Source organism: Sciurus carolinensis, chromosome 9, assembly GCF_902686445.1.
Source record: "Sciurus carolinensis chromosome 9, mSciCar1.2, whole genome shotgun sequence".
NCBI classification, from domain to species: Eukaryota; Metazoa; Chordata; class Mammalia; order Rodentia; family Sciuridae; genus Sciurus; species Sciurus carolinensis.
In genome coordinates this window covers 64,658,257-64,683,820 of record NC_062221.1, presented here as the reverse complement: position 1 = coordinate 64,683,820, position 25,564 = coordinate 64,658,257, and the positions used below count along the sequence as shown (strand labels likewise).

Here is a 25,564-nt window from a genome sequence, read left to right as displayed (position 1 = left end):
ATGGTTCCCCATTTCCTTGGCTCTCAGTCCCTGCCCACACCCCCATCGTCATCATCTCACAGACCCTGGAGAAGCCTTGTCTGTTTCTGCTTCCAGATGTGCATGGGGTGCCTGGATCCCAGGGTGAGAGAGGATGGGCTGATGGCTGAAATTTTCTTGCTCCCACTACAGGTCATCTTCCACGATGTTGCCGCACTGACGGACAAGCTCTTCCCTGTGGTGGAGGCCATGCAGAAACACTTCAGCGCTGGCTCAGGGACCTACTACAGTGACTCCATCTTCTTCCTCTCAGTCGCCATGCATCAGATCATGCCCAAAGGTAGCGCGGCTGAGGAGAAGTGGCCCTGGGTTGTCTGATTCTGTATGCATTTCCCTTGCTCCTGCATGGCTGGTGCCCCGTCTCGGATGACGAGCTCCACCGAGATGTGAGAGTGCAGGAGTCCACCAGCCCTGCGGACAGTAGGGCTTCCTGCACTTAGAATCAAGTGGGCGCTGGGTTGCATTGTTCCTGGGGTCAGGTCATGGTTTGAGTTGTGCAGTATGGTGACCCTAGATGCAGGGGACCTGGGCTGTGGCCCTGAGTCTGTCTCTTGCACACATCTCCCCACTACCCCCAGGGCTTAGTTCATACATCTGTAAGATGCCAGTTTGCACTAGGTTGTCCATCATCCAAATTTGTGACCCTTTTCTGTTTAGTTGGAACCTATACTTAACTGATTTTAAAAAAATCAAATCTGGATCTGCAAGGTGCAAACTGTGAATCTATAACTTTTTTTGAAACTTTGATGCATATTAAAGGAATTTCTGAGTTTCTGCTCCTTTAGGGAACAAGTGATGTGTGGCCTGTGATAGGTGCAGCTTATCGTGATCGTCCTTTGCCAGAAACTTTGGAGGGGCCTCATTTGTGGGGTGTCCCTGGCTTCTGGATTCTCTTTCTAGTGATCCTGGATTGGTTCTGGAACCCTGGAAATCACCTAGTTTCTGGTCATGGTGAACCATGTCCTCAGCCTCTTAAGATGAGAAGGGGTATTTTGGGGCCTTGGGGTACTGATTTTCCTAACTGTGACTTATTGGCTTTTCTAGTAGTTTCCCAGCTGATAGGATTTGATAGCCAAGGGGATAGCCAGGCCACTTGGTAGAGGTCTGCTGCTCTGGATTAGCAGATCAGAAGTGAAGAAGCCAAGAGCCATTTGCAGACTAGAAGAGCATGCAACCAGGGACTAAGGAGGTGAAAGATGAACCTTACCTGTTGGTGGTGTCATATTGCAAGAAAAAGCAAGCCCATCTGTTTTGATTAAGACTCCTCCACAGGCAAGTTCTAGTACCAGGGAGGCCTTTGAATGGTCTCTTAGTTGAATACAAGGGCTCAAGAGCACTGAGCAGGGGTGAAGGAGAAAGGAGCACAGGGAGAAGAACTAGTATTTGTGATTCTTTACTGAAAATGAGGTGAAGGACTGTCAAGTCACCAAATCCTCCCCAAGTCCTGTGAGGTGACAGGTAGGGCTGCCTAAGGACTTGCATTCCTTGCCTCGGGTTATAGACCCATTTAAATGACAGAGCTGGGGTTTGAACCCAGGTCTACCTGGCTTAGATTCCTGAAAATAGCAGCTCCTTCTAATCCTATGGGACCTCCGTACAGGCCCAGTGCAAGTGCCATGGGTAGCTTAGACTTGGGGAGGGCATGATTCCTGTTCCCTTAGAATCTAAGGGGAAAACATATGTGGGAGCTGGTCTCGTCTCTGTGACCAGTCATGTATGTGCCTCTGGCTGAGCTGCTTTGTCTCTCTGGACCTCAGTTGTCCCACCTGTAGGGTGAGGACTGCACCAGTGAGCTGTTTCAGCCTGCATTCTGATCCAGGGCTTAAAAGAATCTCTCTAGGGTTTGTGTTGTTCTGGGAAGCCAGGGAAAGACGAGTTTCACCTTCACCCCTTCTCTCTGGCACCCTGCCTAACTCCTCACTGTCTTGACCTGCTCTGTGTATCAGGGTTTGGCATAGGATTCTGTTTAGTCAAAGAGTTCCATGGCTAAGCAAGTTTGAAATGGCTCTGCTAGAAAGGTGGTCTGACCAGTCCTGTCATTCTGCATGTGTGATTGGCCCTGGTGCCAGAGGACTGCAAGAGGTACAAGAAGAAGCCCCTATGGTACCTCTTCCCTCACTCTGTCTGCTTTCAGGTTCTGCCTGCTGGGAACTGAGCTCTAAGCCAGGTTGTGCTTTGATGTGCCTAGCAGGAGGTGAAAGGCAGCTCTCTCCAGCTATGGAAAGAATTGGCAGTGAATCAAGAAGGGCTAGAGGACACACTAGAGAGTTGCCTGGCTACCCTCTCTCACGTTTTCCAAATGGTGAGAAATGTTAGCCAGGAAGGCCACTCTGGCCCTTTCCCACTTTGCTGCCTGGTAGCATGGGCTTGCTTGGGGCTATGTCTTCAGAGAACAGGCTCTGGTGGGAGTTCTGCCCTGGGTCAATAGATGAGTCATCATGGGGCCATCACGGGTGGGCCATGGCCCTCCTGGGGGCTGGCATGGGAAGGTGCAACTAGTTATTTTAGCTTAAGCATCCAATCTTTTTGGGTTCTTTAGCTGATGATAATGTGTTTCCAGAGATTCATTTTTACTTATGCCCAAGATCTGCTTCCTAAGAAGGGAGTAATTGGGAGTCACTAAAACTTGATAGTCATAAAACAAATGGGCAGCGCTGGAGCTTCCTGTGGCGTCTGGGGCGTGTTCTGCAAGGAAGTCTGGCTGCCACTCAACACTCTGTGGAGTTGCCAAGTTCCTACTGGGCAGATCATTTGGAATTCCTGCAATTTTCGGAAGGACACTGTGTTTTCACATCATTAGTGCTGTCTTGAGTTGGTGATGGTTCTTTATTATATATTTTTTTATATTCCTTGTTTAATCTTAGAAATTATTGTTCTGTGCTTTGGCTAATGGCTTTGTTCTAGAGTGTTGTGGTATTCTTGCTATTTTGGTTATTTCATTTCTTTTTTTTTTTTTTTTTCTTTTTTTTTTTTTTGTGGTACTGTGAATCTATCCCAGGGACACTTTTCCATTGAGCTACATTACCGGCCCTTTTTATTTTTTGTTTTGTGACAGGATCTCTCTAAGTTGCTGAAGCTGGCCTCGAACTTGTGATCCTTCTGTCTCAGTCTCCCGAGTCACAGATGTGCACTACCAAGCCCGGCTACTATTTCTTTTCTTTTCTAGCATTCTTTCTTACCTCTAGGAAGGTGAGGATGGAGGGGTGGAACCTGAGCAGTTGGCCATACCCAGGAAGGTGGGATCTGCTAAGCTGCTGCTCCTCTGAGTTAGGAGTCTGAAGTTAACATGTAGGGTTCCAGAAATGCGGGTTCTTTTTCTGTCCCAACCTCTCTCTCCTTCCCCTCTGTAGAATTAGGGTCACCCTTCTGTACCTAAACTACTTTAAAAATAAGTTTACTACTACTTTTTTTTTTTTTCCTAGTGCTGGGGATCTAAACCAGGACCACTGAACCACAGCCCCAGCCCTGTTTACTTACTGTTCTATTTTAAAAGTAACATTCATTCATAAAATATCCAAGAACAACATTAAAATAGAAGAAAGCTATCCTTTACTACCATATAAATATCATCAATATTAATTCCTTGATTATCTTCTAGTATTTCCCCCAACATGCACCATTTTTAAAATTTAGGCAAAGTTGTAGTTATTCTTTACATTCAAATCATGCTGAGCCTTTTCTATGTAGAGCTATGAAGTCGAACTTTCATTTCAATTAAAAATGAAGGAAATGATACAAGTAAAGCTATGTTATGATTTTTCTAGTTAATGTCACACATCACCATTATCTGTATAATTACAGTCTTTGAAAATTTTTGGAATGGTTCCATTGAATGGATGAAAATTGATTCACTTTATCATGTCCTGTTTTCAGCTAGCGGGGTGCTTCCTATTTTCTTTCTAATACCATAAATTAAACTGTGATGGATATCTACATACATTAAGATTATTTTCTCTTGTTAGGATTATTTACTTGTGATAGCTCCCCAGGGACAGAATTATGAGGCCAAAGGTGATCTTTACAAAGCCAGGGTGTGTCAACTCCCCTGTGCGCCCCCATCCCCCATGTTGTCTGTTTATACAAGTGGGGTTCTATATAGTTTTCTAGGCCCATTAGGGTCTGACCTCTCATGGAGCTCAGGTAACCCCAGAAGTTTCAAGTCACTTGGCATCCTGCTTGACAGGAAAGGAAAATGGGGAGTTGAGACTTAGGCCACTTTGATAAGTCCTCAGGCAAGCTGGGTCTCCTTCTGGGTTTCCAGTTCCTCGGCCCATGTCCATCTGATGTTCTGACCTAAGGGCCTTGCCCCTACCCCTATACCACCTCTGGAATTGAATCATACAGAACTTGGCTTCCACACCTCTCTTCTTACCCCTTGCTGCAGCCCAGCATTTGGGGCCTGGCTGGGATAGGGTTGGGGTCAGCAGTTCCATGTGTTGTGCCCTGACTGCTCCCCTTGGAATAGTGCTATGCAAAACCACATTTGCAGAGCCGTGCCCCAGGAGGAGCAGAGGAGCCCTGCCAGATGGGACATACTGGCTCTAATTTTGGTCAGTGCTTATTTTTCTTTCCATTGCTTGTTTGAGGGGTTATGTGTCTGACTGGCTGGTTCTGTCGTTCCCACAGCAGCCTGACCATGTGTCCTGCACAGCCTGCCGCCACTCTCTGCTCTTCACTCACACCCACAGGGCTTTTATCTCCTCCTGTTGGTGTTAGTTTTGTCACCAGTGGAAGCATTTTATGCAGTGGAAAAGAAAACATTTTTGCCCAATCGGAACTGGAGGGAGCAAAGAGCAGCTCCTTCAGGACTGCCAGCTTCCTTGTCCTGTGTCATACTGCTCTGAGGAGCTGTTGGCTCCAGCTTAGTGACATGGGGGAAAGCTGCCCTGGCAAGCTGGGCTCAGAGGTGTGGCCTGTGGTTGTGGTAGGGTCTCCTGGGCAGGGCAGGCAGGCGCCAGACAATCAGCAGTGCCTCAGACCAGCCAGAGTCCCCCAGGAGACTTTCCTGTGGTCCCACATGCACCCTGGAAGATTGTCTTGTCCTGTGGTCAGCATGAGTTGGTAGACAGCCTTGGCTGAGGGTCTGCTCCTGGCAGGACACAGTGCCAGCTTCTCTGGGCATCTCAGGGAGTTTGTTGACTTGTGTTATAGGGCAGGGAGGGGGACAGTGGCATGGTTTGCAATTAGAGCAGATGACGTGAAGTGACACAGTGTGGGGGTGGGGGTTCAGATGAGGACAAGTCATAGGCATCTGGCAGGAAGAGGAAGCCTTCATGGAAGAGGTGGCACCTGAACAGGAAGCTGGGGTGGGCAGTTGGGAAAAGCTGTGGTGGGTGTGTTTGGGAAATAGTGTAGTGCCCATTTTGATGGGTTCATTAGCACACATTGAGAAGTGGAGAGAAGATCCGGAGGAAGGTTGACTTCAAGTGGAGGGTGGAGGGTGTGACTTTGAGCACGAGAGACAGCCTCTATGGGCATTTTTGACATGGATGAGGCTGATGGGACCTGTGCTTTAGGAAACCTGATGTGTCTGTGAGGTGTAGATGTTGGGGTCCAGGTGCATAGTTTCCTGGTGTCTCTGGGTGGGCACTGTGGGCAGCCTGTGAGACTCTCAGGTAGACTCCTGGTCTCAAACAGCCAGAGAGTGCACCTGCTTATATATACTGAGCCTGTACACGTACAGATGATGTGGTAATGGGTACCCCTAGCTTGTGTGGTCTCCATCTTTCCATGAGAGCCCAGTCCTGTAGGGGGTCTTTGCTCTGGCTCCACAGGAACAGTTACTAACTTGCGGGTTTCAAGTACTCTGTGGGTTCAGAGCATAAGAAGTGAAGCAGTTGTGAGAGTGGGTGGTGCAGACAGTCTTCCACTCAGCTCCCGGCGGGAGTGCAAGTATTCCTGCCATGGACCCCCTTGCCTGTTAGTCCTTTGCACTTTTGTGTGGATTAGTCCCTGTGGCTGCCTTCTTTTGAACACTGAATTGATATAGATGCCACAGGGGAATGAGACAAATAACTATGTTTGAGGCCAGGGAGAGGGAAGTTGAGAGGAAGGAGGCCAACTGCTGGATTCAGACCACGAGGTCCTGCTTGAAGAGGGGCGTGCCTGGACCTTGGGGAGGTCAAGAAAAAGGTTTCACTTTCCTGGCACTTTCCTTTCTAGGTTGGCTCTGGAACCCACACCTGGAGGTAGAGCTTGGATTTAGCCACAGCCTGTATCCACTTGTCTCAGTAGGCTAGACTGGGACTGACCGTTTTTGTCCTTGATCCCGTTGGAGCAGAGGGGATAAGAAATTCCAGTTTGATTGATATCCTGATGAGCTGTGGGCAGAAGCAGCTCCTTACGAGTCGGGGGTTTGTACACCCTGGACCATAGTGGGCTACAGGGCAGCTGCCTCTCCCTGGTCTATGCTTTCAGGGGCCTTCTCTCTCTGTTGGCTGCCCTACCAGCAGGTCGAGGAGTGAAGTTCTGCACAGCGTCCTAAGTATGCACAGGGAAGGGCTTTCTGAAGCATTGGGCTCCAGCTGGGGCTGCCTGCCCTGGCTCAGCATGGTTGGGGATGGAACCTTTGGGCTCAGGGAGCTTATGGGAGCTGTGAGCTGAACTGACAGCTATGTTATCTGGGGTCTTCCTCATCTGCCCATGCTTGGGAAGAGCTATACTGACCAGGCGGCATTTGCAGTGAAGAGAGAACCAGTGCCCAGGTAGGGGCCTAGGAGTGTGCTGGGCTGGGCATGCGGCATAGAGGTGGTATGTTTGTTATAACTAATAAACTAATATCGATGTTTCTATTAACTAATGTCTGCACTTTTTCTCATATTTCTTTAGTTTCAACTTTTTGTTTAGGTCTTAAATGTCCCCTGAAGGCCCCTGTGTTAGAAGCTTGGTCTCCAGGCGGCTCTGTTGGAACAATGTGGAACCTTTAAGAGGTGGGAAGTCTTTAGGTCACTGAGGGTGTGCCCTCCAAGGGGAGGGTGGGACCCTTGCTTCTTCCTCTTTCTTGCTCCCTGGACTTGGGGTGAGCTCACCATGATGAGCTACCTCACCACACCCGAAAGCAATGGGACAAATTGATCATGGATGGACAAACTGTGAAGTAAAATAAACTTTTCTCTTAATGAGCTGATCACCTCGGGTATTTATTGGAGTGATGAAAAACTGACGACTACACACTTTAAGGTCCTTTTCTGGTCCAGGTTCCCATCCAAGATTCTACCTTATGCTTAGTTTTCACATCTCCTGAGGTTTCTCTTGGCTATGAAATTTTTACTTGCAAGACAAATCTCACTTCAGCTTTCCTTGTTTTTGATGACCATGACAGTTTTGAGGAGTGAAAGATAGTTGTAGAGTGTCCCCAATTAGGACTTATTTAATTTTTTTTTTTAATCATTAGACTGGGTTATGGGTTTTTGAGAATAACATGGAGGTAAAGTGCCTCTTCTATCACATTATATCAGTGACATATCAATTCACAATAAGGGAACATGATGTATGCCTGTCAATGTTGACCTTGGTCAACTGGCTGAAGTAGTGTTTGTTAGGTTACTCCACTTGAATTTACCCCCCACCCACGCTGAGCTCGAAATCACTCAATGTAGTGTGCTTTAAAAAATGTTCATGGTCACTTTTCAAAGGGCCCATATTCTCTGCTTGGGCCCTCCCATGTATCCTGTGGATAATGTATCCATCCATGGGCTGAAGGATCCCAGAGATTTTTAAGTGCTGCTTCATCAGAGGGTGGGTCCTATTTTACTGCATGGGTCAAACACATCACCGTGTGGGGCTTCTCTTGATTTCTAGTGCCAGAGTCTGTGGGTTTCACTGAGCCAGGCAAGTCTGAGTGGGCTGAAAGAGGAGTTGGTATCTCAGAGAGAGTATAATCCAAAGCTCTGGATCAGACAGAGTTTGGTACATACTGCAGCACTGTGACTCACAGCTTTATGACCTTGAAAAGTCACTAACAGAGGCTATTTGGTGTGGTTAGGAGCTTTGGTCCTGGAGCTAGGACCTAAGTTCGTGGCAACCTTGCCACTCACTCAGCCCCGCAACTCTGGCCAAGTTACTGAACTTCTCTATGCCTCAGTTTTCTCATTTATAACATGGTGATAACAACATTTCACATCTCTGAGGTTAAAATGAGAATTAAATGAGTTAGTGTATATGAGAGACTTAGAACAGGATCTGGAACACAGCCAGCACCCTAACTGTTAGCCTGTCTCCTCTCTGGATCTCAGACTCCTTGTCTATGAAGTGGAGACAGTAGAGTCCTGACTTCACAGGAGTGCCCAATTGTTGACTGTTTCTGGTGACATAGAGCCACACCTCCAAACTTGGCATCAGTGCGGTGGGCCAGAGTTATCTCATGCTTGCAGACCACCAACTTTTCCTTTTGTAAGGAGCTTCTGACAGAGTTTCTTCGTCCATTTTCTGTTGCTAATAAGTAATGCTATAAGACCATAGGTAAATGATAAAGAAAAGAGGATTATTTTGACTCACAGATCTGGTCCAAGACTGAGGCCCACATCTGGTGATGGTCTTCTTGCTGGCAGAGACCCAGGGTGGCGGAGGGCATCACATGGCAAGAGACAGGAGTGTGGGTATGTGTGCCTGTGGTTTCTCTCCCTCTTATAAAGCCACCAGGATTCAATTATAGGGACCCTACTCTGATGACATCTATTCCTAATCAGTACTTTTAAGCACCTAGTCTGATTGTTTCCTCTCTCTTAATACCTCAAAATGGAGCTGAGACTCCAGTGTGAACTTTGGAAGGAACAAACCACATTCAAGCTGTGGCATAGAGTATAAGGAAATTCTCTGTATGATCCTGGGCAAGAGAGGTCACCTCTTTTCCTTAGGCAAGAACCATCATCTCTGATGTGCCTCCCTCTCAGGGTCATGTGAGCCTTAAGTGGAATAATAAGATATTTCATTCCTCCTCCAAAACATTTCCCACCAACTTCCAGAATCCAGATTCCTGAAGTCTGCATAACCATGGCACATGAATATGACCACCATAAGCCCCAGTCTTTTTGTGTTTCCTAAGGAGATCTGTGTGGGTACCAAAGCCAGTCACATGGGCTGGAGTTATAGCTCAGTGGTGGAGTGCTTGCCTAGCACGTGTGAGGCACTGGGTTCAAACCTCAGCACCACATCAAAATAAATAAATAAAATAAAGGTATTGTGCCATCTATTTTCTTGAAGCCTAGTGTGGCACTTGTTGTAGAAAAGAATGGCAAAGCCAGCTGGTAGTGACTTGGGGTGGTCAGTTCTTTTCCCAGCCTTTCTTCCCCTGGTGTCTTGGGAGCTATCACCCTGAGAGTCCTTATTTCAGGTAGACTGTGGGGCACTTGCTGTCCTGAGGCTGAAGGCAGGTGACAGGACTCTTGTGAGGACATTCATGGGTTCACTGTGGGTCACGGGGGTGGGATGGATAGACTGATGTAAAGCTTGGGTGACTCACACTCAGGTGTCTCTTAGCACAGGTTCACAGGCCTGCATGAGAGAATTGAGGCACAGCCTTAAAGCCTGTAGGCTGGGGACAAGACTCATGTGGGGAAGTCCAGATTGGCAGCTCTCATCCATCAGTCCACCCACGCAGCTACCCGTCCATGCCCCAAAACACTGAGGTCGTGTGCGGCCTTTTGCATAAAGCCTTTAAAATTCTGTTTTTTAAAATTTCCCCCTTAAGTGAAATTCAGCAGATGTACTAAAAGCTATATTTCGTGTGGATTTCTTTGTTCTGTGCTTTTGTACTTTGACTGCCAGGCACAGGAGAGTTTTAGCGTTTTCACTGTTCTTTCACGTCAGCCTGGGAAGGCCTTCAGGGCTAATTTATGAAACTTTATAACTTTATGCACTTGTGAACTCAAAGCAGGACACTGTTCTGTAATCGATGTTCACTTATCCGGCATGAGGCGAACGTGTTCCTAATGGATGTGTGTGCATCTGGAAACCTAAACAAGAATGGCCTCTTTTCCACTACCCCCCCATCCGCCTCAACACTGGAAAAAACCAGGACAAAGCCTCCTAAACTCACTCATTCTGTATGGAAATGCCGGTTCCCACAATTAGCCCTGTGGCTGCTGCTTGCTTTTGGGTTGGTGGTCCCTCTGCCCTTTATTGTCCTGGGTATCTGATATAGGGAGGGGATAGCCTGCTCCTTCCCTGAATCCATCCCACAGCAAGGCAAGATAGTTGGCTTCCAGGACGCTGTTAGTGGGTACAGTACCTGGTTAAGAGGTCACATGCATGAGTGTGGTTTTCCTGCTTTCTGAAATTTTATTTTCACTTTTGAGGCAGGAGAAATGAGTGAACTAGGGCTGACCTCAGTGGGACAGTGGCAAGGAGCACCACTTGCTCTCTCTTCTCTCCCCTCATACCTCCTTTGACTGGAGGAGGGTGAGGTCTTGCTAAAACTTTGGGCCTAAGCCACATTTTCTTGCTTGTTTTCCCAGAGTCCTGCTTTGCACCCAACTGATGATAAAGTGGTGCGTGAATTTCTTATCTGCTATTATTCCTGATGTGTCTAAGTGTCTTAGAAACCTCTTGGACCCCCTGGGCCATTCCTCAGTTCTCTGGCCAAAATAACTTCTACTATTGCCCAACCCCCTCCTGACTTCTCTGAGCAAGTAATGTAACTTCTCTGAGTGCAAGTTCTTCGTGAAGTGCACACTCTGACGGCACAAACAGGACTGTGGGGAGACTGACTGGGTGGGGTGTAAAGAGTCCTGGTGCCTGACTCAGAGCTGTTTGGAAAGTAACAGTTTTAAGATGTTTCTTCTTGGAGGGTCAAATGGGTATCAGCAAATCAAGATCTCCCATAAATTCTGTCCTACAGTTAAAAAAGTTTAACTTTGTGTAACTCAGCATTATGGTTTAATTGTTATGTATCCCCCAAAAGCTCATGTGTGAGGCAAGAAAGTTTAGAGGTGAAATGTTTGGGTTATGAGAGTTTTAACCTAATAAGTGCATTAATCCCCTGATAGGGATTAGCTGGTCTAACTGTAGGCAGGTAGGGTGCGGCTAGAGGAGGTGGGTCATTGGGGGTGTGTGAGAGCTCTCTCTGCTTACTTATCATCATGTCCTGAGCTACTTTCCTACTCCATACCCTTCCACCATGATATTCTGCCTCACCTTGGGCCCAGAGTAATGGAGTTGGCCATCTGTGGACTGTGAGCCCCAAATAAACTTTTTATACTTGATGTTGTACTTTGTGAGTCTTTTGGTCTTAGCAATGAAAAAGATGACTAAAACACTCAGCGTTTCTTAAACACGAATGACCACAGAATGCCTTTTTGAGGAATTCCTATTTCTGTTCTGAGAGAAGGTATTACCCTGACTCACTGTAGGCAAGGGTGCTCTAAAATAAGGGTAATAAGTAATTCATTAGCGTAGCTCTGGTTGTAGTGGAGGGTGTGGGTAGGAAAACCCCAGCTGTCAGAGAAAAGGCACTTCCTGTCAGTCTTCCCTCTTTCCCTGCAGCACAGCTGACAGCACCTGTAATTGAGTGTGGCATTTTACTCTCCTGGTTGTGTCCACTAGGATTACCTTCTGAGGGGGTTGGACATAGCTTCGGGTATGCCTGGAGTTTGCCTTGGGTCTAGAGGTGTCAGAAGGCTTTCTCTGGTTCCTGAGTCATGGCAGGGACATGCAGTCAGGCTTCTGTGTTTCTTGTGCCACGCTACTGATGGAGCAACCTTGTGGCATTGACTAGCCAGGGACTTCAGAGAAGCATGACCCAGAGGGTGACCGAGGGATCGTGGTATCACCCTTGAGGGAACTTGACCTGAACATGAGATTCCTCCTCTTCTGGAGGGCCGTTCTGGGAAACAGGAAGCAGATCTCTTCTGTGTGCCCTCAGAGCTGCCTCCACCCTTTGTGAGCCATGGGTAAGGCCCTGCTTCTCAGATGGCAGATCCTCACCTGTAGGTTGAGGGGTTGGGTCGGATATGGGGTGCAGGCTGGCTGCCTGCTGCTACAGACCATGCTCCGTGTGTCCATTTCATCATCCTGAAGGTGGCCTTGCATCCCTGGGCAGGTAGACTGCCTGCTCTTGTTCTCAAAGCTCTTGGTTTCTTGTTTTATGCTGCCTGCAGTGCCCCCTACGGGAATTCGCGTGTGCCTTGAGGGGGCTCTGGCTTAGCTCCTGGGTGATCTCTCCGTGCACTCTGCTGAGGCTACCCCAGCCCTGCTCCCCTTGCTGGGACCTTGCCTACTCCCCACACTGATACCCCCTGGCTCACTCCCTCACCTCCTTCAGACATGGCCTCTCGGGGAGGTCGTCTGTCCATCCCATGTCAGACTGTACTCATTCAGCATGGCATGAGCACAGGAGTTCTCACGTGGAAGAAAGCGATGGAAGAGACAAATACTCAGGAACTTGCCTGAGTGAAAACATCTGAGTAAATACTGATCCGAGGTTGTAAACATGTGCCCAGTGGTTTCAGTGAATTCTGTTTTCTGGCAGCTCCGGTAGAGCATATCTGAGGCATTTGAATCCGCTTCTTCTGAAGGACAGCTGAACTCATTTGTCATAAAGTGCTAAAAATAGTAATCTGTTACCGGCCACTTTCTACTAATTTAATTCTAGAAGCTCTTTCTCTGCTAATGAAAATAGTGGTCATATTGGTCGAACAGTAAATCATCAGTTTGACCCCCTACATTAGATTCTGACTTTTTAGAATTCTCTTGAAATTCTTGACTGTCAGTCAAAGGTGTCAGCTGGCTTTTATTATTGCCACGAGGTTAACCAGCTTGCATTCTAGGCCTCCCCTCACCACTGAAGGGTCTGGCCTCGCTGCCATGTGCAGGGCACCAGGGTGAGTGCACTGCTCTGCCCTCTGGGGGAGAGAACCCAAGTGAGTGGATAGTCATAGAGCAAGAGATTGGAGGTTAGTGTAGCAGCCTTGGCACGGTCTGGACTTTGGGAGACCCATAGAGCTGATTTGCATGGAGAATGGACTAGGTTGCAAGTTCTGTCTGAGTTCATAGGGGAAACTTAGAAGTGGGGTAAGGAGGAATTTGTGCCAGGTCTTGAGGTTGGTGGTTAAGGGTGGAAGAGGGACAGTGACTGCTGCCTCTTCAGATGATGTCAATCCCCATGTACCAGGGCACCTGCCAACCACCACTGAGGCTGATGATCCTGGTGCATCCCGTCTTTGTCCCTACCTTAGTGCATTGTCCCCTGGAAGGAGAATACTCAGTTTCCATATGCATCCCAGTAATTGCTGATGACCAGGTCCAGTTGGTTAATCATCTTGGATTGAATCTGAGGCCTGTGGTTTTCTTCTTTTCCCAGTTCCTCTGCCTTCTAGATATCCTTTGAGATATTGTGGGCCCAGTTCCTCTTGCCTGGCTCATGTCCCCATTCAGGGTTTTTTTTTTTTTTTTTTTTTTTCTCTTTTTGGTACTGGGAATTGAACCCAAGGGTACTTAACTACTAAGCCACATCCCCAGCCCTTTTTAAAAAATATATTTTATTTAGAGACAGAGTCTCACTAAGTTGCTTAGGACCTCACTAAGTGACTGAAGCTGGCTTTGAACTAGCGATCCTTCTGCCTCCGCCTCTTGAGCTGCTGAGATTACAGGGATGCGTCACTGCACCTGACTCCGCTTTGCTTCTTGCTGTCCTCCCACACTCATCTTGGGCTCCATCTAAGGTGGCCACGTTGTATGTTTTTCTTACCCAGTCTTACACTCTGCTCTCCCACTTTCTGGGCTGGCTCAGCTCTTCCTATTTGTGTGGACCTTCTCTGGTCCCTGTCACCAACCCTGTCTTTCAGAAGGGGCCCTAGAGGGCAGGCTTTCCAAGTTCAGAGCGTCAGTAGGGCTGCCTCTGGCTGGGCCTTGGGTGTGTGAAGACTCATTTAGAGTCCTAAGTCAGGCATGATGTGACATGATGTAACCCTTAACCTTTTTATAAAGCCTGAAAGTCCTTGGTAGGTAGTGGGAGTGAGGGTGATTCATTCCCATCTTGTAAGCACCCTCAGCAGTGTAGTGATCCCACTGAGGGCACAGAATCAATCCCGTGGCGTGGGGTTTATGTGGTGAAACAGTTGTAGGGCTGTTGGTCTCGCAGGGAGCTGGCAAGGGTCATCTGCCTTGACCCTTGGCCTTTTGACTTCTGTCAGTTGCGCCAGCCTCTTGCCCATTCTCAGGGACCGCACCTTCTCAGCAGGCTTAGCTGGGTGGTGTCCCAATCTCTCTCACCCCATAAGCTTGGGGAAGTGACTTCTCCCCAGAGGTGCGTGAGCCGTGTGAGGAGAGAGGGTGGATTCCCTTCTGTACTGTAGTCAGGGGAGTCAGGTACAATACTGTTCTTTTTTTTTTAAACCACTATAATGAATAATAATGAGGTTTGTATATTCACTAGTCACAGACCTGTGAAGTTAGGAGGATGAACAGTGCTTGGGATCAGAGTGAACTTCTATTTTCTTTTCTTTTCGTGATGCTGGGGATTGAACCTGGGGCTGGGCGCATCAGAGCGGACTTCTCATTGTGAACTGATTTGGTGGCTAACTTCAAATAAACTCCCTCTTATATCTTCTGAGGTGTCCTGGTGCTCACCCAATGCACCCCAGAACTGCTTCCCCCACCCTTTTTCCTCCTTTTTCCCTGTTTTTCTTCTCTTTGTCTCATATGAGAAGGTGAAATTCATATAAGTAATTCAGTAAAAGAGGGATTATTATAGGGACTAGAACTAGACCTGGGGGTGGTTATGGGGACCTATTTGTTTTGGTGATACCTTTTCTTTGGTGTCTTTGTTTCTCTCTATAACAGCTTTTTATTTTTTATTCATTTTTATTTTTGTTTTTATTTTTCCTGTCCATGGACTGAGGTTTGTTATGACGTTTCCATAACAGGCATCATCTCTTGGTATTTTTCCAATTCAGATCTGGAGAGAGAATCATCTGGTCAGCCAACTGATCGTCAGTTGTTGAGTTTTAAAAAAATTTAATTCGTTGTAGTTGTTGGTCCAGTCAGCTGAGACCAGAGCAAGTGGGACCATGTGGGTCCAAACCCAGCTGCCAGGCCTGCCTCTTCAGCCGACTTGTGACAGTTTGTCTCTTTATGGTACACAGCAGCCATTGGGACGGGATGCTGCACTAGGCGTGAGAGGGGCAGCGAGGAGAAAAGACATGGGTCAGATATGGACTTTGTCCTCACAACTTCACTTTCTAATGGAACATTAGATATTTATATAAATATAGAAATGCCAGTTAGAAAGAAGGGAAGGAAGGAGAAGGGAAGGTAGAAATGGCTGTCATGCTAATACTATCTACAACCTTGGGGGATGTTGTAGGCGGCCTCTAAGATGACCCCACCTCCTGGTGTTCACACCGTTGCAATTTGCTTCTCTTGAGTGTGGGCTGGATTTACTGATTTGGTTCTATTGAATAGAATATTGGTGATACATCACCTGCAAGATTGCTGTAAAAGACTATGGCTTCCGTCTTGGGTATCTTCTCTCTCCTGCCTGGAGCGCTCTGGAGAATTCCAGCTGCTTTGTTTTGAGCTGCCCTGTGGAGAGGCCCCACGATAAGGAACTGATATCTCTGGCCAATGGACAGTTAGAATTTGAGACCCACCTGAAGCCACATGAGCGTGAATGTGGTTCCTCATGCAGTTGAGCCCTGCTCAGCACCATAATTACAGCCCATGAGCCCGAAGCATCCAGGTAACCTATGCCTAAGTTGTCTCAGAAACTGAGATAATAATTTTTTGTTGCTTTCATCTCCTAAGTTTTAGGTTAAGTTGTTATGCAGCAGTAGGTAACTGCTATGGAGGAATTTGGGAGAGGCTTTGAGATGAATGTGGCACTTGAGCGAGGCCTATATTTTCCCCATACAGTACATACCCCATGTGCAAAGTGAACCATTAGTACATACCAGAGAGCAAGGAGAACCATCTGTTGACCCCCTTTTCCAGGGTTCCTGACTTTTGAGAACCTCCATATCTTCTGTTGAATAAGGCAGGATGTGCTATTTCTTGGTGCCTTCCTGCCTAATGGATAGTTTCTCTGATGAAGGTTGGATTTCCTTGGCCCTGCTGGCCAAATCAGGATCAAGACAAGGGCTACATGTTTCATTTCATGAACTCTTGAGTTGTTCTCTTTCAAAATTAAACTTTCAATTTTGAAATAATTGTAGATTAACATGTAATTTTAAGAAAGAATACAGAGATCATTTACTTACTTTCCCCTAGTGGTAACATCTTAATGAAAACTATAATAAACAGGACGAGTACAGGACATTTCCCTTCTCACAAGGATTCCTCCTGTGACCCTTTTATAGCCATGCCCACTCCCCCAACCCTTGGCAACCACTAATCTGCTTTCCATTTCAATACTTTTGTTATTGCAAGAATGTTATATATTTGGGATTGGTCTGTTTTTCACTCAACATAATTCTCAGAAGAGTCCCTGAGATTATTGCATGTTTTAGTGCTGGGTGTTTTGTGGTATGGACGTAACACAGTTTGTGAAACCCTTCATCCACAGAGGGACATCTGGATTGTTTCCAGTTTTTGGTGATTATGAAGAGAGGTGCTATAACATTTGTATAAAGGTGTTTGTGTGAACACAGATTTTTATTTCTCTGGGATAAATACCTAAAAGTATAGCAGTTGGTTTTTTGGTCCTCATCTGACAAAATGCTATAGTAATAATGAGTGCCACAATTTAGAGAAGACTTGCCTACTTCCAGACACGTGCTATGGGCCTTACTGTGTGTATCATCTTTCCCCTGGGGCAGGTTGGTCTTGGAGGGATCAGGATGTCTGCCCCAGGTGCACTGTGGGAGAGCAGGCCTGCAGCTTGGGCAGCCTGACTTCAGGGTTGTCCCCTTTATCTGGAAAAAGGGATTTGGATGACCCAGAAACCTCAGAGGAGTTTGGTTGGAAGTTGTTCTGACCACCTTCATTCTCATAAATAATTTTCAAGGACAATGAGCAGTAAACAGCCAAAAATAATTAAGTTCAAAGAAAACAAAGTGCAGAATGAGAACCAACAAAAACAAGAGCAGAATTGCCCCTCAAAGGCTTCAGATGTTGGAATTATCAGACACAGACTTTTTAAAAATGTGGGCTGACCATGTTGGAAGAAACAGAAGACAAGCTTGAAAATAACTGCAGGAAACAGGAAACTATAAAAAATGACCTAGCATATTTGAAAGAGAACCAAATAGAACCTTTAGAAAGAAGGAGTGCAGTCATCAAAACAAAACAGCATGGATAGTCAGTTAAGGAAAATCTTAAAATGCATATTTTTAAAGGTAATCAGTATGTGAATTCCTTCATTCCTGCTTTCTTACCCCAATTCTCTTTTTCAAGGGGAGCATTATAAACAGGCTTGTGTGTGCATCTGTGAACACACATATGCCAACACACAACACAATATTTTAAATATTAAATAAGACTGACTCTTCACATTGAAGCTTACTTTGCTGATACATTGTTATCAGTGTGTACAGCTCTATTACATTGATGAAATTCACATATTGCCTTTTTGTTATTAAAAATTGGCTGGAAATGGTTGGTTCAAAATCCAGAATACAACCTCTGGTACAAAAGGATAAACCAAAAAAATCTCTTTACCCTCACTGCTGCTACAAAGTCTTTAAAATCCTGGAAGGGTTTACATGTCACTTTTTCACTTAACAGTATATCTTGCTAACAGTTCTGAATCAATGTACATAGGGGGTGTCTCATTCTTTTAATAGCTACAAAATGTTTCATTGTACATAATTTATCTAGTCCCTTGTTGAATTAAGATGATTTCCCGTAATATTATATATATGTATATAATATATATAATTAAAATCAGCATATTACAGTGACGCAGCCAGCTCAATGTTTATAGCAGCTCAACTCACAATAGCTAAACTATGGAACCAACCTTGGTGTCCTTCAACAGATGAGTGGATAAAGAAAATGTGGTATATATGTACAATGGAGTATTACTCAGTCCTAAAGAAGAATGAAATTATGGCATTTGCCAGTAAATGGATGGAGCTAGAGAATATCATGCTAAGCAAATTCCCCAAACCTAAAGGCCTATGTTTTCTCTGATATGCAGATGCTGAGTCACAATAAGGGGGTGGGGGGAAGAATAAAGTTACTTTAGATTACATAGAGGGGTGTGAAGGGAGGGGAGAGGGCATGTGGGTAGGAAGGATAGTAGAATGCATCAGACATTATTACTATATGTATGTGTATGTGACTGGTGGGATTCTACATCATGTACAACCAGAAGAATGAGAAGTTATACTCCATCTATATGTGATATATCGAAGTGCATTCTACTGTCATGTATAACTAATTAGAACAAATAAAAATAATAATAAAAATTACTTTAGAAAAAACTAAAATGGTGATTATTATCTTGTTCACAATATTTTATATATATATAATATAGTTACTTGTGAACAAGGTAAGCACTGTATTGTTTTATTTACTTGTGAATAAGATAACTGCCATATTTTTAAATATTTTTATATATTATATATATAAAATTCTATTTGTTTAACAAGAAAATATATATATGTGCATACACACACACACACGAACACACACACTTGTTTTTCAGTCTGTTTGTTAGAAAAATTCTAGAATGAAATTGCTGGGTGAAGGGCATGCACATTTTAAATTTGATGCTGCCAGGTTGCCCTCCATGGTGTTTATTATTTATACCCATATCTGTTTCCCTACACCCTGGATACTTTTTTTTTTTATTTTTAAGATGAGTTTTGCTGTGTTGCTTAGATTGGTCTCAAACTTGTGGACTCAAGTGATCCTCTTGCCTCCGCCTCCTGAGTAGCTAGAACTACAAAGCTTTCAATGAGCTCTGTATTTTATTAAGAAAATAAGCATTTTTGTCCCCTAATACACATCAAAAACATTTTTTTTCAGTTCATTGTCTTTCAACTATCTTTTTTACTATGAGGATTTTTTTGAACATTGGGTTGTCAGATGTATCAATCTTTTGTCACTTTCAATTTTGTGTCACACCTAGAAAAGCTTCCTTTTTTCCAAGTTTATCAAGAAACATCATCTTTTTTTTTTTTTTACCACAGTGTGGTAAAGAAAGATGTTTTTTGATAAACATGATGAAGTATGTTGTAAACTGTGGTAGTCCTGGCCTGTTCAACTCTGAATTCATCTCTTCTTTCAAGATGACCCAAGTGGGTGTATCTACATGCGGAAGGTTGAGGGAATTCTAGATCTGATAGTCTTAGAAAATCCTGTTAGGTTGGGCTTGTGGATCCCAAATGGACAGTGGTCTCAGAACTCACAGGTTTTCACCTTTGGGGCAGTCTATACATATGGGAGTGAAAACTGTAGAAACTTGAGATGGACAGAGGGTGGGCAGTAGACCAGAATGCTCTTAAAGTTCATGGTTACGTCTTTCTTTCCTCTGGTTATGCTTACCTTAGCATTTGCTTTTGAGACTATTTTTTGATTGGTACATTTTCACATTTTAAGATTTGCTCATGTATTCTATTAGGTTACTGGCAATTTTTGTTGGTGAGGGTTCTACTTGGGCTTTTTAAGATGACATTGCAATATCTGCCCTATTTTTTTTTTCCTGATACTGGGGGTTGAACCCAGGGGCTCAGGCCTGCCAGGCAAGAACTGTACTACTGAGCTATATCCCTAGCCTTTCTGCCCAATTCTGTTGTCTATTAACTTTAGGATTAGTTCCCAATTTTTTTTTATATTTTATTTTTTGGGTACTGGGGATTGAACTCAGGGGCACTTGACCACTGAGTCGCCTCCCCAGTCCTAGTTTGTATTTTATTTAGAGACAGGATCTCACTGAGTTGCTTAGCACCTTGCTTTTGCCGAGACTGACTTTAAACTTACCATCTTCCTGCCTCAGCCTCCCTAGCTACTGGGATTGCAGGTGTGCACCACCATGCCTAGCCCTAGTTCTCAGTGTTTATAGCTTCTGTTTCTGTCATTTTGTGAGAGTGTCTCTTTAGTGTGTTTGTGTGTGTGGGGGTGGTTACTGGGGAATGAACCCAGTGGTGTTCTATCACTGAACTATACCCCCAGACCTTTTATTTATTATTTTTTTTATTTTGAGACAGGGTCTTGCTAACTTGCTCAGGCTGGCCTCAATCTTAACACTCCTCTTGCCTCAGCCTCTTGTGCTGCTGGGATTACAGGTATGCACCATTGTGTCCAGAATCTCTCTAGTCCTTTGCTCTGAAAAATGGAGCAAAGTAAGATACCATGCTCCAGAAAACAAGTCTGAAGTTGACTTGGTCAATCTCTTTGTGCTCTGTGCTCTTGCTTGTTAGTTAACTCTCAGTTACCTATGGTAATAGAGGGAGAAGCGGAGAAGTAGCTATGTCTCAAACTTGGAATTCATTAGAATAGCAAAGCTTTGGGTCCTTCAGGTCTCAGGTTATGGTGCCTTTTATTCCTTGGCTGGTCAAGTCCTGAAATAAGTGTGTCAGTCCAGCTGAGACCTGGGTCTAGAGGGGCCACCTAGGATAGGAATTCTCCCTGACATAGTTCTAAGTGTGAAAAGCCACTGGTGTGAACACAAGCCTTGTCAAAGAGAAGCCTGAGACACCACTGCAGCTTCTCAGTGCAGGGGTGCAGAAGGGGACTCATCCACATGGAGTGGCATCAAGACAGGACTTGGTGTAGAGTGAATATGGAATTTGAGAGGAGGGTCTGGGACAGTTGGTGCTTGTTTTTTTATTTCCTGATTTGAGTATGTGGTAGAATGACTTAAGGCAGGGGACTGAGAGGGAATCCCAGAGATTGTCTGCTGTAATAAATGTCCCCAAAGCAGCGGGTTTGAGGGTGTGGGCTGGGGGCTCCCGGAATACGTAGAGCCCCTCTCTCTGCTGGGCTGAGGCCCTTCCTAACATGTACTCTTGGGCAGGCCTGACCATGTTTAGTTGTTGACTTTTGAAAGCCAGTGGGTTTGACATTGTCTTCCCAGAGGAACCCAAAAACAGGTGGCTTTGTATAAGATGCTGGGACTTACGCTTGTGATCATCAAGGCCAGTGGCTCTGAAAAAGGAGAGGATCAGAATGAGCCAGGGAGACTTTTCAAATGCTTTGCTTGGGTTCTAGCACTCAGACACTTCAAGAAAAAAAAATTATAGGCACTGAAAAGAGATTTTGGACAAAGTAGGTCTGGAATTGGTCTTGGGTAAGGTTTCAGAAAAGGTGTCCTGTAAAGTCTGTATGTCTCTGCTGTACATCTCCATGTGACAATCTTATTTTCTTCTCTCCTAAATTTTACTAACCAGGGAGACTCGGTCCCAGGGAGGTCCTGAGTGGTGGAACACAAGGGCATGGTGGAGCTTGGAGTTCAGGCGTCCTTTTTGTGGTCCTCAATTCTCTCTAATGCCTGTGTCATGCTTAAATTGACGAGGCCGAAGAAGAAGCCACAGTGAGCAAAGCTGGCTGACACTCTTTTCCCAGCCTAGTGTAGACAGGAGTTTCCAGGTTTGCCGCTTGGCATCGGGTAACCCCAGGTTCCTGCCCACAGCATCCATTTAGGTGTTCAGGAGTCAGCTGTGACTCACCAAAGGTCTTGCCTGGAAGGAGGCAAGTTGGTAATAATGAAAGGCAAGTTCTGTATCCTGTAGCAGGTCTTTCAGTAAGTCCTGGGGAAAGCATTTTCCAACCTTGATTTCAGGGGAGTAATGAAATTCCATCACTGCTCTTTCCACTAGTGCTGTACTACAAGGGAATCATGCTGTGCTCTCTGATGAGTTCTCTCATGTGTTTGCCCTTGTGGGAGAGAGTCTTTTATCCCATTTTACAAATAAGGAAGCAGGTTAAGAAGCATGGCGGAGTGGAGCTGGAGTTGAGGTCTAATCTGAATGAGGCCAGCACTTCATGACCTTCCAGGCTTCCAGGGCTTTGGATTTGAAAGAAGTCTTGTGGAGCAGCATTTCCTACACTGCATGTCCCAGAGACCCTTATAGGAAATGTGAAAAGCAGAGATGGAAAAATATTTGGGAATACAGAGCATTGACTCCTTCTTGGAGATTCATAGGACATATAATCATATTGGAGATGTTGAGAACTGCAGTTAGGAAATCTGTTTAACTCTGATTAACCTGCACTTCCCAGATGAATTTGACCTCAGAACACTTCTTTTCTACATTATCTTAAACACATGGACCTCAAACACCTGTTTGGGAAATGCCATCATGGCTCTTAAGCCCAATGCTGTCATTTTCAGTAAACACACATAACTGAGGGAAGGGCAGGGACTTAATTTAAGTAAACCGTGAGTCTACTGCAAGACTGGGGATCTCTGCAGCCTGAAGTTTTCCAGGACAGCCATCTTCAAGGGAACACCTAGACTCCTGATAGGAGACAGGTAGACAACACCCCTTTAGACTCTGTCACTTAGACCTTTACAAGGGTGGCAAAAAGATGTGTTGGATGTTATTAATTTTACATGCAGATATACACAACCACAAGGGTTATTTTGAAGATACTTGGGTAAGTTTATCTTTCCCCAGATAATGACAGAACCCTGAACCAAACCCTGAACTGTTTGGTTTGATTCCTCTTCTAGTCCTGCCAGTAGGCCTCTTCTGTGGGCCAGATTCCTTCCTAGCCTGCTTTGACTTTCTGAGCCTAAACAGAGCAGCCATGTGTCCCAGCTTGTCCCTGTAGTTTAATTTCAGTCCCTGGTGATGCAGCAGTAAATGATCAAAATTCACTTCCAAGTAGCAAGTCGATAATAGTTGATTTTTATAGAGGTTTGTTCTTCCTAGTGTATTTGGCAAAGTGCCTACCAGTATTTCCTAATTAACTTGAGAGTTGGTTTTTGAACTCCCGTCTGAGGACTCTGCAGCTTTTGTCTGTATTTTCCATAGTGATAAATGTTTTCAGTGGTGAGGGGAGGGGTTATTTTGCTCCTTGTGATGAAAGAGTAACCTCTTGAATTGGCTCCTAAGAACCGTTGATGCTGACACCTTGGGAACAGCTCTGTTGACAGGGTGATGGGTTTAAAGATTTTGTTATGTGTTGTATAATGGCTAAATGGTTAAGAGCAATGGAAAAACATTGCTGGGGTTTAAATGCAGCTCTGTAACTAAGCTGAAAACAATATCAGTTTGTGAAGACTAATTGAATTAATATATTTCAAGATGATAACTGACACATAATAAGTAATATATGTGTTTGTTGTTATTGCTGTTTCTAGTGTGACTTGGGTTGGGATGTTCCTACATCTCAGCCTCCTGACCCCAGACCCTTGACTCTTTATTCAAGACTGAATAAACTTTTCTTATAATGAATAAAGCATGACTTCCCAGGATGAGATGTCTAGGCAGTTTGTTCCTTGTCAGCTCTTCTTTGAGCCTCAGGGAGTGTGGGGAGAGGAGTTCTGTTTCGTGATCACTCTCCTTTAGTCTATGTCCTCCTTGGAGTCACTCATCCTTTCTGTGAATCACCTGTGCCAGTTGCTGTCCCCTGAGTTTTCATCCCTTTTTCCCCCATGCATACTTCTGGGATGTTTTTATCACAGTTGCTTCACAGTCAGGAAATGCAACTTAATTTTTGTAATCCAAGCCAGATAGAATTGGGTGAATCTGACAGGCACTATATCCCCAAGCCATAATTGAGTAGTTATGGGTTATAATTTGTTATAAATTAGTCACAAGTTCTGCTGCTCTGATTTTATGGATAAGGGAAAGCTGAGGGTAAAGCTTATGATTAGCAGGTGACTAGCAAGTTAGGTCTTTTCTCTAGCTTGTGCAGAAGGTAACTGGTGGGTGGGTCAGCATGTGGTGCCCCCTACCCTCATGTCTACAGGCCTTTGGGGGAAACCTCTGAACTTTTTCCTTTCTCTGTTTTTCAAATTGACATGTAATAGTTGTATGTATCTGTGGGCTACAGGTGATGTTTTGATATATGTAGACATTATCTAGGAATAAAATCAGGGTAAATAGCATGTCCATCTTATCATTTCTATGTGGTAAGAACATCCAGAAATCTCTTTTATAGTGTTTTTTGGAATATGAAGGTTAAACTGTGGTTTGAAAATGATTTGTCTCCCTAAATTCATGCAGGAGTTAATCCCTGAAGACTTATGTTAATGGTATTAAGAGGATAGAAATTTGATCCAACTATGGTGTTTGGAGGTTGGGCCTTTGGGAGTGATTAGATAAGTTATGTCATTAGGGTAGAACTGTCATGAAGGGTGACTTATTCAGGAGACAAGGAGAGACTGTATGGAGCGAGACAAATACACAAGCATGCCTGCTGTGATAGGATGCAGTTAAGGGGCACCCTCACAAGAGCTGTGCCATACTGTTTGGACATTCAACCTCTAAAACTGGGAGCTAAATAATACTTTTCATAGTGAAGTTAGCCTGCCTCAGGTATTTTTGTTATAATAAAGAAAAGTTAACTAATGTAGGAGCTGAAAGATCTCTGCAATGATAATTATAAAAAATATGAAAAGAGATTCAAGAGGACACAAGTAAGTGGAAATATATCCTATGTTCATGGATTGGTAGAATTACTGTGTTAAAATGTCTATACTACCCAGAGCACTACAGATCCAGTATAGTCTCCATTAAAGTATTAATGATTTCTTCACAGAAATAGGAAAACAAAATCCTAAAATTTATATGGAATTGTAAAAGACCCTGAATAACCAAATTACAAACTGGAAGTATCGTATCGTACTAAATGAATTCCAAACATACTACAAAGCAATAATAACCAAAGCAGCATGGCACTGGCATGAAGTCAGACCCAGACATCAGTGGAATAGGACAGAAATAAAAAAATAAGTCCATACCATTTACAACCAACTGATTTTCCATAAAGGCAGCAAGAACACATATTGGGGAGACAACAGTTTCTATAAGAAATGGTTCTGGGAAAACTGGATAAGAATAAAACTGGTCCCCCTTCTCTCCTCAGTTACAAAAATCAACTCATAATGGATGAATGACTTAAATGTAAGAAATGAAACTTTGAAAATACTTAGAAGAAAACAGTGACTTTATTTTCTTGTAAGCTCCTGATCTGGGGGTACAGGAGAGTGTTGACCATTTTGGAGGGAGAAGTAACAGCTGTATCAAATGCTGGCGATAGGTAAGGACTGCATTTAGCAACGTGAAGGTCATGACCATGATCTTTACCTTGACAAGCAGCTTCACCGGAGCAGCAAACAGTGTGAGCCTGAGAGGAGCAGACATAAAATTGTTTCCCATTTTATAGGACTTTAATTTGTTTAATGATGCCTGTGGTTATCCTTAGGTACATAGTTTTTGTTTCTGACTACTGTTTCCCAAGGATAAACATCAGAGTAACATTTTAATATCATGCCACTAATATTTGACTCTGCCTATCCTTTGAGGATTCACCAAAATAATTTGAAATAGTATTGCATTTTTTGTTGTAAATAAATATTCCAGAAAAAAAATAGAGACTAGCTGTTACTGCTATAGGTTAAAAGCTAATTGGGCCATGAAAACGCATTGCCAATTTGGTACCAAGATGTGCAGAACATAATTGCCTTGGTGCT

General features: G+C 44.5%; 1 protein-coding gene across 1 annotated transcript in view; it reads left to right on the top strand.

Annotated features, from left to right (window-relative positions):
* Xxylt1 (xyloside xylosyltransferase 1) overlaps nucleotides 1-25,564 on the top strand; it is a 158,185-nt gene that overhangs the window by 25,585 nt on the left and 107,036 nt on the right. Inside the window, exon 2 of the mRNA XM_047564144.1 lies at nucleotides 172-319. Within this exon, the coding sequence (XP_047420100.1) occupies nucleotides 172-319 (148 nt within the window). The remainder of the gene's footprint in view (nucleotides 1-171; nucleotides 320-25,564) is intronic.